The 17730-nt window shown below is 53.1% G+C and overlaps 1 protein-coding gene across 9 annotated transcripts in view; it reads left to right on the top strand.

Annotated features, from left to right (window-relative positions):
* CASP7 (caspase 7) overlaps positions 1–17730 on the top strand; it is a 40399-nt gene that overhangs the window by 3382 nt on the left and 19287 nt on the right. For all 9 annotated transcript variants that reach the window (XR_016221942.1, XR_016221943.1, XR_016221944.1 and 6 more), the window contains one exon: positions 56–165. Coding sequence is in view for 5 of the 9 variants with exons in the window: in XM_008270531.5 (XP_008268753.2) it covers positions 56–165 (110 nt within the window). In the remaining 4 variants the exon portion in view is untranslated. The remainder of the gene's footprint in view (positions 1–55; positions 166–17730) is intronic.

Genomic DNA, 17730 nt, shown 5'->3' with positions numbered 1-17730 from the left:
TCAGCCAGCGATGCCACTGAATGTCAGCTTTCCGGTTTGCTTCTCCTCCTCCCAGATGGCGGATGATCAGGCCCATGCTGGGGAGCTGGGAGCCGGGGACTCCGCGAGTGCAGACGCGGTGGACGCTAAGCCAGACCGGTCGTCGTTTGTACCAGCACTCTTCAGGTGGGTTTGCTTCCTGCCAGGGGCAACCGGGGACCCTGGGTCACTGCAGCCACCCACCCGTGGGGAAGGGGCCGGTCAGGGCAGGGGCTCCTTGCTGTGTGGGCAGCAGGCATAGGGTTTTGCTGGCTGCATGCGAGCACACTGGGCTTCTCGTGCCCTCCCTCTTCTCTCTGAGGTTGGCCCAGGAATGGGGAGCCACGCTGCAGGGCTCTGGCCCGGCCGCAGTGGGTGTGGGTGGCAGTTCCCAGGTGTGTGGGGCTGTTCTCCCCAGAGGTGATTTGCAGGGAGCTTCAGAGCAGGGCCTGGGCTGCTGCTGCTGCTGCCTGTCGGGACCAGGCTTGACTAAAGGCGGACTCTGGGAGCCAAGGGCAGGTTTTAGGTTGACTCATTCCCACCTGTGAGTTGGCCGAGGATCTCCAGTGATGGAGGCAGGGTGCATTCCATTTGAAGTAGGGCTGTGAGGACGTGGCGGCATCCCATAACTCCCCTTAACCTTGATCACGCGTGGGCAGTGAGTGGAACCTCCTGACGATGCAGGAGCCGTCTAGGGTCCGAAGCATCAGACTTCTTTGTGCCGTGGTCCCCTCCCTTATCTGTGGTTTTGCCTCCTGCCATCTCAGTTACTCGAAGTCAACCACAGTGCAAAAATACTAAATGGAAAATTCCAGAAATTAATAATCCGTGAGTTTTAAATTTCTCACTGCACTTAGTAGCATGGCGGAATCTCGTGCCATCGGCTCTGTCCTGCCTGGGATGTGAATTCTCCCTTTGTTCACGTGTCCACGCTGTATACACTACCTGCCCGCTGTGGTCTGAGCATTTTACTGTCGGACCCAGGGAGTTTGGTCCCAAAGGCTTAGGTTAGTGATACAAGAAGGTGGACGCATCATCCGGTTGTGGTGTTCATCGGGGGGCCTTTGGGAGGTGATGGGGTTGTTAGGATGGAGCTCCGTGATTACAGGCTGGTGGATTTACAAGAGGCTGCATTGACAGAGACAGATGCATGCTCCCTGCCTCTTGCCTTGTGATGCTTTGTGCTGGCTCAGGACTGTGCCTGCAAGGAGCCCACCACCAGGTGAGGCCCCCAGACCTTGCACCTGCAGAACTGTCAGCCAGAGTAAAGCTCTTCTCTTTGTCAGGTTAGCCTGCCTCGGGTGTTTGGTTATAACAAGCCTACTGATACGTGGCCCATTCGTCACCTAGCAGCCGTCCCGGCTCTCAGATCCATTGTCAGGTGTCACGGGCCTTGTGTTCAAGGACCCCTTGTCTTCACAATGGCCCCAGAGTGCCAGGGTGGCGATGGTGGCAATTCAGATAGGCCGAAGAGGAGAAGCTACAACACACACCCTTTAAGTGAAAAGGCAGAATGCTCCACTTAGGAAAGACAGACGCGCCCGCGCTGAGGGTGCTGGGAGCTACAGAAAGAAGGGAGTCTTCCATCCGTGAAATTGTGAAGATGTGAAGGAAGCTCGTGCGAGTTTTGCCGTCGCACCATACAATGCAGAAATCATGGCTGCAGGGCGGGCTAAGTGCTTTGACGCCGTGGGGAAGGCATTGTAACGTGATAGGGTTTGGTTTCCTCACTGGTTTCCCTGCGTGCACATCCCCTGGGGACTGCAGTGTTTCCTAACCAAGTCCCACACGAGAGAGACAGACAGCGAGGGGCCGTGGGAGGAGGAGTGCTCCCAGCAGTGCTCCAGGTGGGAGGAGCCGCTTGGGCCGTATCATCCCAGATAGGACTTAGAAAAGTGGAAGACTCCAACAACCAAAATTCCACTGGGCTCCATTTAGGGTCTTGAGCCACTTAGGGCCAAGAATATCGAGTGAAATGACCAGAAAATACGTTTCAACTCCTGGGACTTTCTAGTACCACGAGCTCAGCTGGGCCAGGCCAATCCACTGCCCAGGAAAAGCCCCTGGGAGCCATGGTCTTGACGATTCTCGGCCTACACAGCCCAGGACCTGGGCGGTAAAACTCTGCCTCCCTTGTGGGTCTGAAGGTGGCACAATTTCCAGGAATCAAGCTGCGATCGGGTGCCAGAGGGTGTCGTGTTTCATTTCTCCCGGCCCTTGTTGAGTACCCGGGTTGAGCCAAGTCATCCCTAAGTAAAAGAGAAACAGAAACTGTTGGAGAGAGATTTCCTAAGTCAGGAAAAGAGTTTTTCATGCTTCCCAGAAACTGGGAAAATGAATGGTGTGATGTGAACACTGACACTGACAATCATTTCTTTAAATATTTTCTGTGGACTCTAAATCCATCGTGATTTTATAACCACCTTTAAAAAAAAAAAAAAGAAAGCAACTGCAAAAAGCACATGAGGTGCTGGCATTTGGCACAGCCACTAAGACATCAAGGGAGTGGCCCACGTCCCAGGGAGGAGTCCCTGGGTTCCGGATCCAGGTGCCGTCCAGAGACAGGTTCCGGCTTAACACACACCCTGGGAGGCAGCAGGTCGTAGCTCAACTAGTTGGATCCCTGCCACTCACATGGGAGCCTGGATTGAGTTCCCAACTCCTGGTCATTTGGGCCCCCTCCCCCCATCTCAAATGAAAAATAATTTAAAAGAAAATACACAAAGAACTCTCCTTTAATAGCTGGAAGTTTTATTTTGTCTCTTTTCTCCCCGGAGCTCATTTTGGTTTTTTGTTCTATTATTTTATTTATTTTCTTCTAATGTTATGGGTTGAGTTATTTGAAAGCCTTTCTTTGATCACCTCTCATACAGCTCTGTAACATAGTCACACGTGAATGTGGGCGTCTATACATTGTAAGGCATTTTCCCAGGTATCATAAGTGTTCAGTTTCCCCTGGTCTAAGGTACTCTTTCAGCTGTTGTTAATTTACAGCTAATGTAAATAAACATTAATCAATCACTGGTATAAAATTTTTCTAATTGTAGGGCTGGTGCTGTGGTGTAGTAGGCTAAGCCTCCACCTATGGCGTCAGCATCCCACATGGGCACGAGTTTGTGTCTTGGCTGCTCTTCTTCTGATCCAGCTCTCTGCTAATGGCCTGTGAGAGCAGTGGAAGATGGCCCAGGTCCTTGGGCTCCTGTACCCATGTGGGAGTCCAGGAAGAAGCTCCTGGCTCCTGGCTTCAGATTGGCCCAGCTCTGTCTGGTCTGTGTGGCCATCTGGGGAGAGAACCAGTGGATGGAAGACCTCTCTCTCTGTCTCTCCCTCTCTCCGTCTCTAACTCTGTGTCTCAAATAAATAAATAAACAAATATATCTTGAAAAATTTTTTAATTGAAATTACAACTGATAATGGAAAGAATGGGCTTTTAGGAAGTTTTTAAATAAATGAACAATAATGCTTATTGCTGGAATGAGAAAGAGTCCAATACTGGCTCTTTTTTTTTTTTTTCAGTTTCTCATTTTTAGAGATAAAAGCACTGAGAAATCATTAATTAATTCATGGGATGGTAGGTAGGAGTTTTGTTATAATTATGTCACTTAGTTCTTTAAATTCCTCCTGCATTTTGTACCAAGAATAACAACTCAAGTATGTCCTTTTTCAGTTGTATTGAAAGTAGAGACTTGGGAAACTGTTTTAAGATTTATTTATGTGAAAGGCAGAATGATAGGAAGCTGCAGAACCACCCTTCTCTCTGCTGGTTCACTGCTCAAATGGCTGCAACATCCGGGGCTGGTCCAGGCCGCAGCCAGGAGCCCTGGACTCCACCTGGGTCTCCCGTGTGAGTGGCAGGAGTCCAAGGACTTGGACCATCCTCGCTGCCTCCCAGGTACGCTTTAGCAGGAAGCTGGATCAGAAGCGGAGCAGCTGGGACTCGAAACAGCCGCTCAGATACGGGAGGCCAGTGTTGCAGGAGGCACCTTAGCTCCTGGCGCCACAGCGCCGGCCCCAAGACTTGGAAATCACCAGACTTACAAAAGGGACTGCTGTTCAGCCCTTAAAGATGTTAATTTTTTCAGATTCTGAGAAGGACACCATAAAGGCTATACGCAGACTTTGAACCAATAGTTTGTTATACCTGTTGCCCTTTTACTTAGAGGCAACCTGTGTCACTTAAAACAGCCCCGGAGGAGGATCACTGAAGTGGCAGTAGTCATCATTTGCCGATAGCCTTTCTGTGCTTCTGTCGAGACCTCGCACTCCCAGCTGCTGTCGGCTGTGTGGTCTGGTCGGCAGAGCCCCCGTGTGGAGCCTCTGGGCCGCCCCAGTGCTTTCGCCCAGGCAAGGTCTGATTGCGCGTTGCAGTTCCAGAAACGTGTGATCGGACGTCCTGTGTCCCTCGCCTTGTTTCCAGATTCCAAGTCCTCATTCTTGGCTGGATGGGTGGACAGATGAGAGAGCAGGGAGGGAGGGGCAGAGGGACAAAAACACAGCCCTGATTTACCCCCTGGAGTCATGTTCGTGTTGTCATCACGGTTCTCTAGCTAAGCAGCAATGAAATAAAAGATTGGGAATCGTCGGGATGAAGATCAAGGTCATTACACGAACACCATCCTCACTCCCATTCCATTCTGTAAGGCATGTGCATGTGTGTGTATTTATGCACGTACACACACATGTAAGTAACTGAATTGGGAACAGCCCTGTGTGGCACACCTGTGCCCACATGTACCATACTCCTCCTCCTCAGACAGGAAGGCCCACAGTGCCTGACTCCGGGGGACTCAGGACCTCTCACCTGACCAGGTTCCATGACCTGTGGTCTGGGGACCGCATGGGTCAGGTGCGGGGCAGGTACAAAAGTCTGCCTTCCTTGTGCACAGGAAGAGATGGGAGAATGGGAAGTGGATGTGTGTCTCAGACCAGTTTTAGGAAAAAATTAAAATGGAAGTTGAGGGTCTGCTCGTTTGTTCCCTTCAAGCCGTGTGTGTCTGTACCCCGTGGAAAGTCCCTGAGTACCCTGCTTGAAGACCACAGCCTCAAAGACCCAGTATTTCACAAACATTAGATACAGGCTGTGGCACGGTTTGTTGTGTGGGTTTTTTTTTTTTTTTTTTTTTTGGTCCACTTTAAATCCTTTCTTTTTAAAATGTTATTTATTTGAAAAGCAAAGAGACAGAGAGATCCCACCTACTGCTTTACTCTCATAAGCCTGCAACAGCCAGGGTTGGGCTAGGTCAAAACCAGGTCTCCAGGGCCGGCACTGTGGCACAGCACGTAAAGCCACCACCTGCAGTGCCGGCCTCCCATATAGGTGCTAGTTCTAGTCCTGGCTGCTCCTATTCCAATCCAGCTCTCTGTTATGGCCTGAGAAAGCAGTAGAAGAAGTGCTTGGGCCTCAGCACCCACGTGGGAGACCTGGAAAAAGCTCCTGGCTCCTGGCTTTGGATCAGCGCAGCGTTGGATGTGGTGGCCATCTGGGGGAGTGAACCAGGGATGGAAGACTTCTCTCTCCCTCTGCCTCTGCCTCTCTGTAACTCTCTGCCTTTCAATTAGATAAATAAAGCTTTAAAAAACAAAACATGTCTCCCACAGGGGTGGCAGGGACTCAGGTACTTGAGCCATCACCCGCTGCCTCCCAGTGGGAGCTGGGAGCCAGCACCCAAACCCAGGTGCTCCAATACAGGGTGTGGGGGTTCCGTGCTGCATCTTGATCGCTGCACCCAGCCCCTGCCCCTCCCCCTTTACCTTCTTCGGGAAGTTAGTTGAGCCGGGCTGATCTCCTCCCTTCGGTTCCCTTTTCACGGCCTGGTTGATGTCCACATGAAGTTTCACATTTTCAAAGTAAACAGTAAGGGGCTGGCGCTGTGCAGCAGGTGAGGCCTCCGTTGGCAACACCCGCATCCCATATGGGAGCATGTGTTCAAGTCCCAGCTGCTCCACTTCCAATCCAGCTTCCTGCTCATGGCCCGGGAGGCAGCAGAAGGTGACCCAAGTGCTTGGGCCCCTGCACCCACGTGGGAGACTGGTATGGAGCTCCTGGCTCCTGGCTTTGGCCTGGTCCAGCTCCAGCTGTTGAGGCCATTTGGGAGTGAACCAGTGGATCAAAGATTCTCATTCTCTCTCTCTCTCTCTCTGTCTCATTCTGCCTTTGAAATAAATGAATAGATCTTTACAAACTAAACAGTAGGTAGCCCTGCAAAATATTTGTTGAATTCCGCTTTCTGGAATTGTTTAAAGGTATTTGATGTATGAGGCATGCTTGTTGAACTGCTGAACAATGATGAGCTATAACTGGCAACTTAATATCTTGTGAAGTGTTCCGGGCTTATTTCCTCTGCCTTCTCCAGGCGTCTGACTCTCCATGAATCAAGGGTGGCCTAGCCTCCCACCTGAGGAAATCAGTCTGCATAAAGTTCAGTGAGCATTAGGGGCAAACCCTTACAATGTAGGGTACTGATCCCCTTCCATGTTTTAACTCCAGCGAGACGAAAGGTTCTGCCAACCCGTGAAGTGTCCCTGGCTCCAGATGTGGTCTTTGGGCACTAGTTCACTGTATCATTCATGTGTTAAATGTCTGTGTCTGACACACGGCGGCGGGTGAGGCCTTCGAGCCAGGACTTGCACCTGCCTTCGCCTGCCTGTCCCGCCGAGCTGTGGCCACCCTGATGCCGCCGCCTCTGTGTCCCAGGTGCTAGGGCCCCGGCTGCAGCTGGAAACCAGGTTAGCCGGGTTTCGGGTTTCCAGTGGGCGACCAGTGGGCGGTTACCGAGCCACAGCATGGCCCGCGCCCCAGCCGGTCGGGCGCCCCGCCCATGTAACAACGCCCGGACCTGGGTGCGCACAGCAGTGCAGCTCACTGGGGTGACCCGAATTGAGGCACTGACGGCCCCCTGTTTCCTGCCTGTCCGGGAGGGGATGCGGTCTCGGGCACATAGAGTCCCGCAACCAGAAATGCGGTGTGCGTGGGACCCAGTGGAGGAGGCAGCAGCGCCCTCTGCCGGTCTCTGATGGAGCCGACTGCGACTCAAGATTCTGAGAAACGGACGTCAGTCTCCGCCGAAGCCCCGGGCATTGCAAGTGTTGTCTGGTCCTGGCCTGTTGTCTCACTGCCACTAGGTGGCAGGGCAGCATTGTCTGATTGCCATTCAGCTGCCGGAAGGTCGCAGAGGGTTCCTGCTCATTAATTCACCTTTCTTAACCATACGAGGGTGCTCATGAAAGCTGGGGTTAAGAGGCAAGTTTTGTTGCAAAAAATTTTTGAAGTGTATGCATAATTTTGTCGTGATACCAATGTTTCATGAACGTTATGAAGACCGTGTGTGTGTGTATTAAAATGCTTTAATTTTATGATTACTGAAGAGCATTTGGAAAACACGGGCAGTCACAAAAGAAAATATGCAAGGTGGTTTGAAATTAGTATTTAGATTTTTTTAGATGAGCAGTTTGAGCACAGTCCACGTTGACCACCAGCCGTTGTTTATTGAGGTGTCATGTCATGGGTGCACCTGCAGAGGGCGCGCTCTGCACGTAAAAGGACCCTTCCAGCACCTGGCACAGGTTCCCCGCCACCTGAGTTAGCCTTGTGGTCCCTGCCCCGGGACATAAAGTCAAGTTTTTAATCAAATGCCTAGACGCAGCCGTAGAAAATAATAACTGATTTCTGAATTGTAGAATATAGCCTTGGCACTGTGCAAGGTTGGGGGAGGGGCTGGGAGGATAAGAAAAGACCAGAGGAGCAGTTGAATTGTTGAACAGGCCGCGGGGATGGGGAGGGGGGGTTGGGGCCAGGTGGTCAGGCCAGGGCCGGCTGGAACGGTGAGTGGAAGCCCCTGGGTGGGGGAGGTTTGGTCTTCATGGCACAGGACAGCAGGAGCCCTGCCCAGCAGCCTGGAAGCTGTGAGATGGGGCTCCTTCTGATCTCTGCTCAAGGTCAGAATTTGAGAAAATAGGGAAGAGATTTCACACCGGCTCGGATTCCCGCAGGGCCTCTGCGGGGCCGGTGCGTCCGGCCTGGGGCTGGGTTTATCCTCGGGTTCCTCGAGGGAAGGGGGTGGGAGGAAAGGCTCCTTCTCAAAATGTGCTCGGCCCCTTACTTCCCGGGCACCGGCTCAGATGCACAGGTTTCATCCTGGGCTGCGTCTGTTTCCCAGCCGTGGCCGTCGTCCCCGGGAGGGCGTCTAACACACGACTCTGGGTCGTCCGGCTCTCTCCTGGGTTGCAGCTGGAGCTCCCCCACCGGTGCGCACCACGGGGAGAGCGGTCCCTAGGAAACATGGCTCGTGTGTGTAGCTGCGCGAAGGATCGGGTGGCCTGCCCGTGCATCCGGGGAGGCCAGGCAAGCGTTTCAGAGGAAGCAGCGTTTGGAACAAGAACAGAGCAGTGACGTTAGCACATTCCCACGATGCTCCCTTTGCAGTGAAGGGAGGCTTCACGGCCCGCCTCCAGGGGCCTGGCTGCCTGGCCCCCAGAGGAAGGCGCCAAGGCACTGCACTTGAGGCAGGGTGACGGCAGCGGCAGAGTTGCGTCCCTGGGTTCGGATCCTGGCCCTGCCTCCCACTCTAGAGTTGAAAGCAGAGTCACGTGACTGTGTGAGCCCCTGTCTGCACCTGCGTGATGGGGAGATTGGCACCTGTCCAGTGGATTGCCGTGAGAATCACAGTGACTCTGCTTCCAGCACTCTGCACAGTGCCCCTGTGCATCGTAATGGGAAGCCTGGAAGACCCCCTAAAATGTAGTGGATCTAATTCCCCTCTACCGTGATCAAGGAGAGCAAAGACCAGAGAGGTAAAGTGCCTACCTGCAGTCACCCAGTCCTGGGCTCCCCTCTCTGCATCCGCCGCCACCCACAGCTGTGGTGGCACCGAGTTGTTCAGCCACTTCAGTCCACCCAAGGAGCCGGAGGTTTCTTCCACCACGTGGGTCAGTAGATTTCGCGCTTCCCGAGAGGTTGCACGTGCACAGCTCTGGCTGCACCGGCAGGGCTGGCCGTGAACTTGCTGACGAACGGGGCCACATGCAGGCTGCGGGAGCGGGGACCCGTGCACCATGCAGATGGTCCCGCCTGGATGAGGCAGTAGCTGCTACCTGTGGTTGTTGCAGGTGCCAGCCCTCCCAGGGGGGAAACACTGAGATGAAAAGAAAAGGTGTGGGAGCGAGGTCAGTAGGCAGGTGTTAGTGGGGCGCATGTGTTTTCTGTCCTTGTAACTCGGTGCCTGAGACTGGGTGACTCAGGAGGAGTGGCGTTCTATTTTGACTGTGGTTTGAAAGCTGGGAAGTCCGAGAAAAGAGCAGTAGCGTCTTCTTGGCTTTTTTTTTTTTTTTTTGCCAGGCAGAGTGGACAGTGAGAGAGACAGAGAGAAAGGTCTTCCTTTTGCCGTTGGTTCACCCTCCAATGGCCGCCGCGGCCGGCACAGCACGCTGATCCGAAGGCAGGAGCCAGGTGCTTCTCCTGGTCTCCCATGGGGTGCAGGGCCCAAGCACTTGGGCCATCCTCCACTGCACTCCTGGGCCACAGCAGAGAGCTGGCCTGGAAGAGGGGCAACCGGGACAGAATCTGGCGCCCTGACCAGGACTAGAACCTGGTGTGCCGGCGCCACAAGGCGGAGGATTAGCCTAGTGAGCCGTGGCGCCGGCCGGCATTTTTTTTTAAAGTCAGTATATGTTAGCTCCTTTTCTCATTGCATTTTACCCATTTATTTTTGTTTTATTTCTTTTAGAAAAAGAAACAGACAGAGCTCCTGTCCTCTGCTTCACTGTCACGATGGCCAGGGCAAAGTTGGGAGCCTAGAACTCAGTCCAGGTCTCCTGCGTGGGTGGCAGGGATCCCCAGAACCCAGTCCAGGTCTCCTGCGTGGGTGGCAGGGATCCACCTACTTGAGTCGTCACCTGCTGCCTCCCAGGGCGCACACTGGCAGGAAGCTGGAATTGGACGCGGAGCTGGGACTTGAATCCCGGCACTCTGCTGTGGGATGCAGGGGTCCCAAGTGACATCTGAACCACTGCCCCTCTTCTCGTCTTCGGAGAGGGCCCGCAGCCGCTTCCTCTGGCAGAAAGCAGGGGAGCATGGAGAGGAGGGGAGTCTGGTGACCTGCCTTCTCCCCCCCTCCCCCGTGAGATCTAACTTTGTCCCTCCAGAACCACATTAGTCCGTTCCCCAGCACGTGCCTCTTCGTGGCCCCACCACCTTGGCAAGTAAACACCCACGTGAGTGTTGGCGGGGACAGACCGCAGCACGTGGCAAATTCAAACACTTGGTGTAAAAAGGCAGCCCAGTCCCCGAGAGTAGTGTGGAGATGCAGCCTGTTCTCACGCGATCCTGTGATCACAGTAAGGAGCCTGTGGTGTGGCACTGCCTGTTTGCACCCAGAGCTTGGTGCTTTGTGTCTGCAAGGATCTGTGGTGGTGAGCTTTCAAGGCTGCAGGTAGGACGTGGGAAAGATGGACGGGATGCTTGTGTGAGAAGGAAGACTAGCCGGCGCCGCGGCTCAACAGGCTAATCCTCCGCCTAGCGGCACCGGCACACCGGGTTCTAGTCCCGGTCGGGGTGCCGGATTCTGTCCCGGTTGCCCCTCTTCCAGGCCAGCTCTCTGCTGTGGCCAGGGAAGGCAGTGGAGGATGGCCCAAGTGCTTGGGCCCTGCACCCCATGAGAGACCAGGATAAGCACCTGCCTCCTGGCTTTGGATCAGCGGCTGCGGCAGCCATTGGAGGGTGAACCAATGGCAAAAGGAAGACCTTTCTCTCTGTCTCTCTCTCTCTCACTGTCCACTCTGTCAAAAAAAAAAAAAAAAAAAAGAAGAAGAAGGAAGACTGGACCCTGCAGCCACAATACACACAAGTCACTGCGTCTTCAGCTCCATCAGCTAAGGCTTTTTTTTTTTTTAATTAGTGTGTGTGTGTATAGATATATTTATTTAAAGATTTATTTATTTATTTGAGATGCAGAGTTACAGACAGAGAGAGGGAGAAGGAGAAAGGTCTTCTATCGCTGGTTCACTCCCCAAATGGCCACAACGGCTGGAGCTGGGCCAATCTGAAGCCAGGAGCCAGGAGTTTCTTCCGGGTCTCCCATGCAGGTGCAGGGGCCCAAGCGCTTGGGCCGTCCTCTACTGCTTTCCCAGGCCATAGCAGAGAACTGGATCGGAAGTGAAGCAACTGAGTATCAAAACGGCACCCATACCCACTATGCCTCAGTGCCGGCCCCCCCTAACGTGTTTTAAGAATTCTGCACTTTATTTCTCCTGGATGCTATAAAAAAAATCGCTTGTCAATGTTCATTATAGAGGTCTCGCTTTACCTTTCTATTTGTTTTTTAAAGGGGAGAAGGAAATGTGGAAGCAGGAACGCGTTGCTGCGCCTGCGCGGTTTGCTGAGCAATTCGGTTGCTGCGGGCTCACGTTTTCCTTGTTGCCCCGGGAGCCCTGGGGTGGGGAAGAGGAGGAACTGCTGTTCACGCACGCGCTGAAGCAGGGCTCCTGCAACACTGGTGCTGTGTCTCATTTGAAAAGTATGGGCCTTGCTGCCTTTCCCTCTTCTGTCTTCGCATATTTGTGTTACTACTTCACATATTTGTGTTGCTAGTTTGAGTACCTTTAGGTGGAAAAAATAATAATAATAACCCGGTGAACCTGAACCGTGCGATCCACCACGAACTCCACTTCCTCTTTGTTATTTGCTTACATGTGACTTTCCCGCCCCTGTGTGAGCTGTCCGGCCGCCTTTTGTAGACTAGGCCCTCTGGTCGGTGGGCCGTGTGTGCGTGCTCATCAACTTTCCACAGCTGTGTGACAGGCTGTTCCCCTGGGCTCGGGGTGCCGGGTGTAGCTATTCACCTGTTCTTTCCACTGTGTCACCCTTAAAGATTGTGCTGCTGGCTGTGCATTTGTAGAAAGTAGCTGGGTTGTTTTTTATTTTTTCTTTCCCTTGGACCCCAGGGAGCCGACCTGGGGTTGGGGGATGCCACACTGTGGAGCCTGGGAATTTCTGCCGGTCAGCAGAGAAGGGGAGGCCAGTGTGACCGTCCCAGCGAGTTTGAATGGTCCTATGGAAAACTCCAGCGTGCAGCTCACTTGCTGATTCAGTCCCGGGCCTCAGGGCCTGTGGCCTGTGCCAGTGTTCTGGGCCCTGCGGAGCGCCAAGCATGTTGAGTTTTTATTATTACAGAGAAGAAGGAAACTCACTCCCCGTCGTCACAGGGCGAAGCCTGGTTCTGCTGCACAGGGGGCTGCTTTCCGATGGAGACCCTAGGTACTGCCCCTACCCTTTCTTTTCCTCCCTGTCTCACCCCGTGCTTTGGTATGTTAGGACTGTGGGGATGCCCTCTGCGGAGACGCGGAAACCATGAATGAATCATGCCGAAAATATTTAGACAAAGCAGCTACGAAAACTAGAGCTCTGGTTCCAAATGACATAGCCCTGGGGAGCTGTGTGCCTGGTGCTGTGTTTACTTTGGTGCTGATGAATGTCTGCAGGCACAGAGGGCTACTGGGAATCCTATTCATAGAGACATTCTAGAAATAAATAGGAGTGGGCTTGCAGGCTTCTCTTCCCTCCCAAATATAGAACGGCATAATTCACGTTTCCAGCAGCCCAGGGGATCTGTAAGAGGATAAAACCTGTATTTATCCACTCCAGTGATGGGGAAAATTACACTTGCACCGAGTGGAATGCCCTAGTCCTTTGTGTGCCTTTGCACTTCCTTGTGAAGCAGACAGAATGGTTTTCTCCTATCCTGTTTTCAGGTACCTGTTGCTGTAGCTTCTTAAGGAGGCCTTTTTGTATAACTTGCCTGGGAGCCTAGTTGTCATTTTTATTTTTATTTAATTTTCAGCTGACACACAATAACTGTATGTATTTATGGGATGCAGCGTGGCATTTCAGTACATTATATACTGTGTGTAATGATCAAATCAAGGTACTAGGACCATCTGTCGCCTTAGATATTTGTCATTTCTCTGTGCTGGAAATACTTAGAGTCCTCTCTCCTCACTGTTGTAAAAGGTTCAGTTAGTGCTGTAGGACATCAGAAGCTCATCTTCCTCGTTCTGGGCCGCGTCCCCATCTTCTCTCTGTGCCCCCCCCCCCCCAGCCAGGCTCTGGTAACCATAGTTCTGGTCTCAACTCTATTTATTTCTATGAGATTAAGAGTTTAGCTCCCACCTAAAAGTGAGAACTTGAGGGTTTTTTTGCCTTTCTGTGCCTGGCTGACTTCATTTACTTCTCCAGTTCCGTCCTTGTCGCTGGGAATGACAGAATTTCTTTCTTTTTCGGGCTGATTGATATTGTGTTGTGTACAGAGACCACATTTCCTGTGTCCGTCCACCCAGGGTGGATTCCAGAGCTTGGCTCCCGTGACTAGGGCTGCAGTGAGCGTGCAAGGCAGATGTCTCTTTGGCATACTGATTGCATTTCCTTTGGCTGCATATCAGTAGTGGCACAGCTGGGTCATACCACAGGTCTAGTGCTACTTTTCTGGAGGACGCCCAACTCGGTTTTGCATGGTGGCTGTACTGATGTGTGTATGCAGGGTCCCTTTGCCTCACATCCTCACCAGCGTTTGTTATTTTGTATCTTGTTGATAATAACCATTCTAGCTGGGCGGTTCGGATGCCTGGCTGTGTTTTGATTTGCATTTCCCTGATGATCGGTGACTGTGAGCCTGTTTCGGGTGCTTGTGGGCCCTGTTCTATTTCCTTTTGCGCACTGTTCAGATCATTTGCCCATTTTTAAATTGGATGACTTAGGGATGTTTTGCTGTTGAGCTGTTCGAGTTCCTTATATAATCTGAATATTAACCCCTTGTCAGCTGAGTGGCTAGCAGGTGTTTTCTCCCATTCCGCAGGCTGTCTCTCCCCTGTGTTGTCCCCTTTGCTGTGCAGCTTCCTAGTCTGATAGAGCCAGCCCCTGTCACTTTGCACTTTTGTTTTCTGTGCTTTCGGGATCACAGTCACAAAACCTTTGCCCAAGTCAGTGTCCCGAAGCATTTCCCCTCTGTTGTCTTCTAGTAGATTCCAGCTTCACACGTAAGTCTTTTGATCCATCTTGAGTTGGTTTTTGCATATGATGAGTGGATCTAGTTGGCTGCCAGTTTTTCTTTTTTATTATAATTTTTTTTTTTATTTGACAGGTAGAGTTATAGACAATGAGAGAGAGAGAGACAGAGAGAAAGGTCTTCCTTCCATTGGTTCACTCCCCAAATGGCCGCTACGGCCGGCACTGTGCCGATCCGAAGGCAGGAGCCAGGTGCTTCCTCCTGGTCTCCCATGGGGTGCAGGGCCCAAGCACTTGGGCCATCCTCCACTGCACTCCCGGGCCACAGCAGAGAGCTGGACTGGAAGAGGAGCAACCGGGACTAGAACCGGCACCCATATGAGATGCTGGCACCGCAGGCGGAGGGTTAACCAAGTGAGCCCTGGCCCTCGGCTGCCAGTTTTTCACTCTCGGCTCTGCTGCGGTGAAACTGGAGGTTGCAAGAAATGACCGTGTGCCTGAGAGATGCATCGGGCTCCTTCCTGACGATAGTGCGGCCGCTCCCTGTGTTCCTAGCAGAGATTTGCATTTATCTGCACGCACCTGGGAACGACACTTGCGAGGAAGTAGACACCGAGAAGCAGTAAGGAGGGGTGGGAAGCGGCGAGTTCGGCTTGCTCCGCCGGTTACCTGCCCATTGCGCTTCAGTGAACACTTGGGTGCAGTGCCTGAGCCGTGTCACCTGGAGATGAGAGTTTGCTGAGCTCTTGCTAGGCTGTAAGTACAGGGAGTCGGTGGCCAGCTTCATTCGTTTATTAATTTTTTTAATCTGCAGCCAGTCGGGGGACACACGAGCTCTTAAGAGGATTGAGCACTTTTGACTTCACTGGTCTGGCTTATCGCGGGCTTTGCGCTTGATGGCGGGTCCCAAGATGGGAATTTTGTGTTTCTTTTCATTGAGGAATCAAAAGGCCTTTGCCAAGGCCAGGTTCAGCCTCGGAGGAGTACCAGAGGCAGAAACCAGCGGGGCTGGGAAGGGGAGCTGGCACAATCTGGCTGAAAAACTGCCTGGCCAGCTGTGTCGGCTTTGTCTTTGCTTCTCCTCCATACTGGGCGGGATGCGTGGGATGAAGACTGCGAATCCGGAACACAGGGTTCTCAAGCCGTCCAGGATCCTTGTTCATGGCGGCCAAAGAAATAGCGGACAGGGGTCCTGCACCCTGCGGGCCGCCCTCAGATGCGGGAGGAAGCCGCGTGGCCCTTGGCCTGCACCTGACACCCTCAGCCGCCCTGGTGGGGCCTGAGTGAGCGCAGTTGTCACCGCTTCCAGCATCTTCTGCAGAAAGGTCACAGGCACTTGGGAGCAGCCGCTTTGAGAACGTCTGGTCGCTGGCAGATGATCCCAGCTGAAGAAGTTTGTAATCTGGATCTGGGAAAGCTGCTTAGGTCTCTGGGAGACCCTGCAGGGCTGAGCCTCGGCCAAGGACCCTTGCCAGCCGCCTCTGCAGTGGGCTAATTAATTAGCACGGGCTCCCTGGAGCCCTGGCCCCGCCCACTAGCACTTGTTTGTCTGGTGATCTGCTTGGCTCCAGGGGTTGGTTTCCAAACAGACAGGAACTCTTTATTAGTTGCTGGGCAGGCACAAAGCAGCTGACCTCACCCTGTGCCCTGAGGGAGTTAACTGCGTGCACAAGGGGTCTCCCTGTGCAGGAGGACATGGCCTGCGGTGGTGTGGCGGTCATTGGAGTTTTAACACTCAGCTGTCGGTCCTGGAGACCTGAGAGCCCTAAGTCTCATTGACCTTCTGGCCCGGGGCCTGGTGGGGCCGTGTGTGGCACAGTGGAGGGAGCTGGAGCTCTCTGCCCTGCACGGGGGTGTGCGACTACATCTCCTCTGCTTCCATGGCCTCTGCACGTGCCCAAGGGGCTTGAAACGAGAGCAGTGACAGCAGCAGGAGGTCCTCGCCAAGAGGGCCCAGACCTCGGGCACACAGGCCAGGGCCCCCAGACTTAAGAGCATCAGAGCATCTCAAGGAAGATGCCCGGGCCGGGCCTGGGACTCTCATTCTCTAGGTCAAGGGTAAGACCTGGGAATCTGAATTTTAACAGAGATGCCAAAGCATAGGAGAGCTGGCTTCAGATCTCCAAGCCAGGCTCTTGCCCTTTCTGGCTCTGATCTTGGACCAGCTGATGTAATCTTTCGCTGTGGAATGGGGTTGGTACCTCACAGGAGGCGCGTGGAGTTTAAGTGAGATAATACATGTTGCAGAAGCAAGTGACTGGAAGGTGGCATGGACGATGGCCGTGTTTACTGCGATTATTGAGACGTAGAGGCTTGAAAGGCTGGGGAAAGTCACCATGGACAACAGGAAAATGAGGTGTGCAGGGAGACTTTTTCACTAGCACAAAAAACATCAGAATCCGGCACTCTTCTTCTTCTTCTTCTTTTTTTTTTTTTTTTTTTTTTTTTTTTTGACAGGCAGAGTGGACAGTGAGAGAGAGAGAGAGAAAGGTCTTCCTTTGCCGTTGGTTCACCCTCCAATGGCCGCCGCGGCCGGTGCACTGCGGCCTGCGCACCGCGCTGATCCGCTGATCCGATGGCAGGAGCCAGGAGCCAGGTGCTTCTTCTGGTCTCCCATGGGGTGCAGGGCCCAAGCACCTGGGCCATCCTCCACTGCACTCCCTGGCCACAGCAGAGAGCTGGCCTGGAAGAGGGGCAACCGGGACAGAATCCGGTGCCCCGACTGGGACTAGAACCCGGTGTGCCGGTGCCACAAGGCGGAGATTAGCCTAGTAAGCCACGGCGCCGGCAATCCGGCACTCTTCTAAGTAGGATAGAGGTGAAATGTGTTTGCAGCAAGCAACTTTTAACTGTTAAGTGGTACTTTTTTGTTTTTAGTTTAAGATTTTGAAAATCTCATTTATTCCCACATACGGAAGAAGATCCACAGTCACAGTTCACAGCCCCACTCTGGCCTGCCGCCTGCTTCCAGCCCCCGTCGCCCACGTCACCACTTTAGTGATAATATTAATGACAACGTCAGTAACGGCCATGACACTGGCGTGCCTCACAGGGCTCTAAGTGCATTGTGAATATCCGCTTGTCTACAGACTGCGAGGTGTATGCTGGTATTTTGTTGTTCCTACAAAGGAGGAAACCAAAAGCAAAGAGAGGTTAGGTCACTTTCCCGTGGTCACACAGCTATGTGGGGGGGGGGGGGTCTGGACCCATGAGGCCCCGCCCCACAGTCCCTGGATTTGAGTGTGACACTGTCCTTCAAGTGCCTCATTCTGTAACTATGAGCCAGCCTAAAGACTCGTTTTTTCCCTTAGAAGGTAGCATGTGTTTTCTTTCATACTTGTCGCAATTTGTGGAGATGACCCACAACGGAACATGGAGAGAGAGTGTCCCTGTGTGATTTTGTGATTCCTGTTAAAGGCCCTTTCTGGCCCATCCACCCGGCACTGTGCACCCAAGTCCTGCTCGCTGATTGGATGATCTTCTGCCAGTCAGCTCTTTGAATTAAGGTGTGAGGTTCACAGGTGGAAGTGAAAGAGGCAGGGAGAGAAAGGGAAGGAAACGCGGAAGCCCCAGACTGTCCCCAAGTAGCATGAGGCCATCCATGGAAGGAGCACTCGGGCAGGACACCTGCGCTGCGTCCTGCAGGGCCTCCAGGGAGGGCTGCCTCCAGGCTCGTCAGGGCCTGCGGCAGGTGGGCCCTGTGGCACAGAGGGTTCAGC

Source organism: Oryctolagus cuniculus, chromosome 15 (assembly GCF_051225735.1).
Source record: "Oryctolagus cuniculus isolate XC-2025 breed Fujian yellow rabbit chromosome 15, ASM5122573v1, whole genome shotgun sequence".
Classification (NCBI taxonomy): domain Eukaryota; kingdom Metazoa; phylum Chordata; class Mammalia; order Lagomorpha; family Leporidae; genus Oryctolagus; species Oryctolagus cuniculus.
This window is presented reverse-complemented; position numbering and strand designations above follow the sequence as displayed.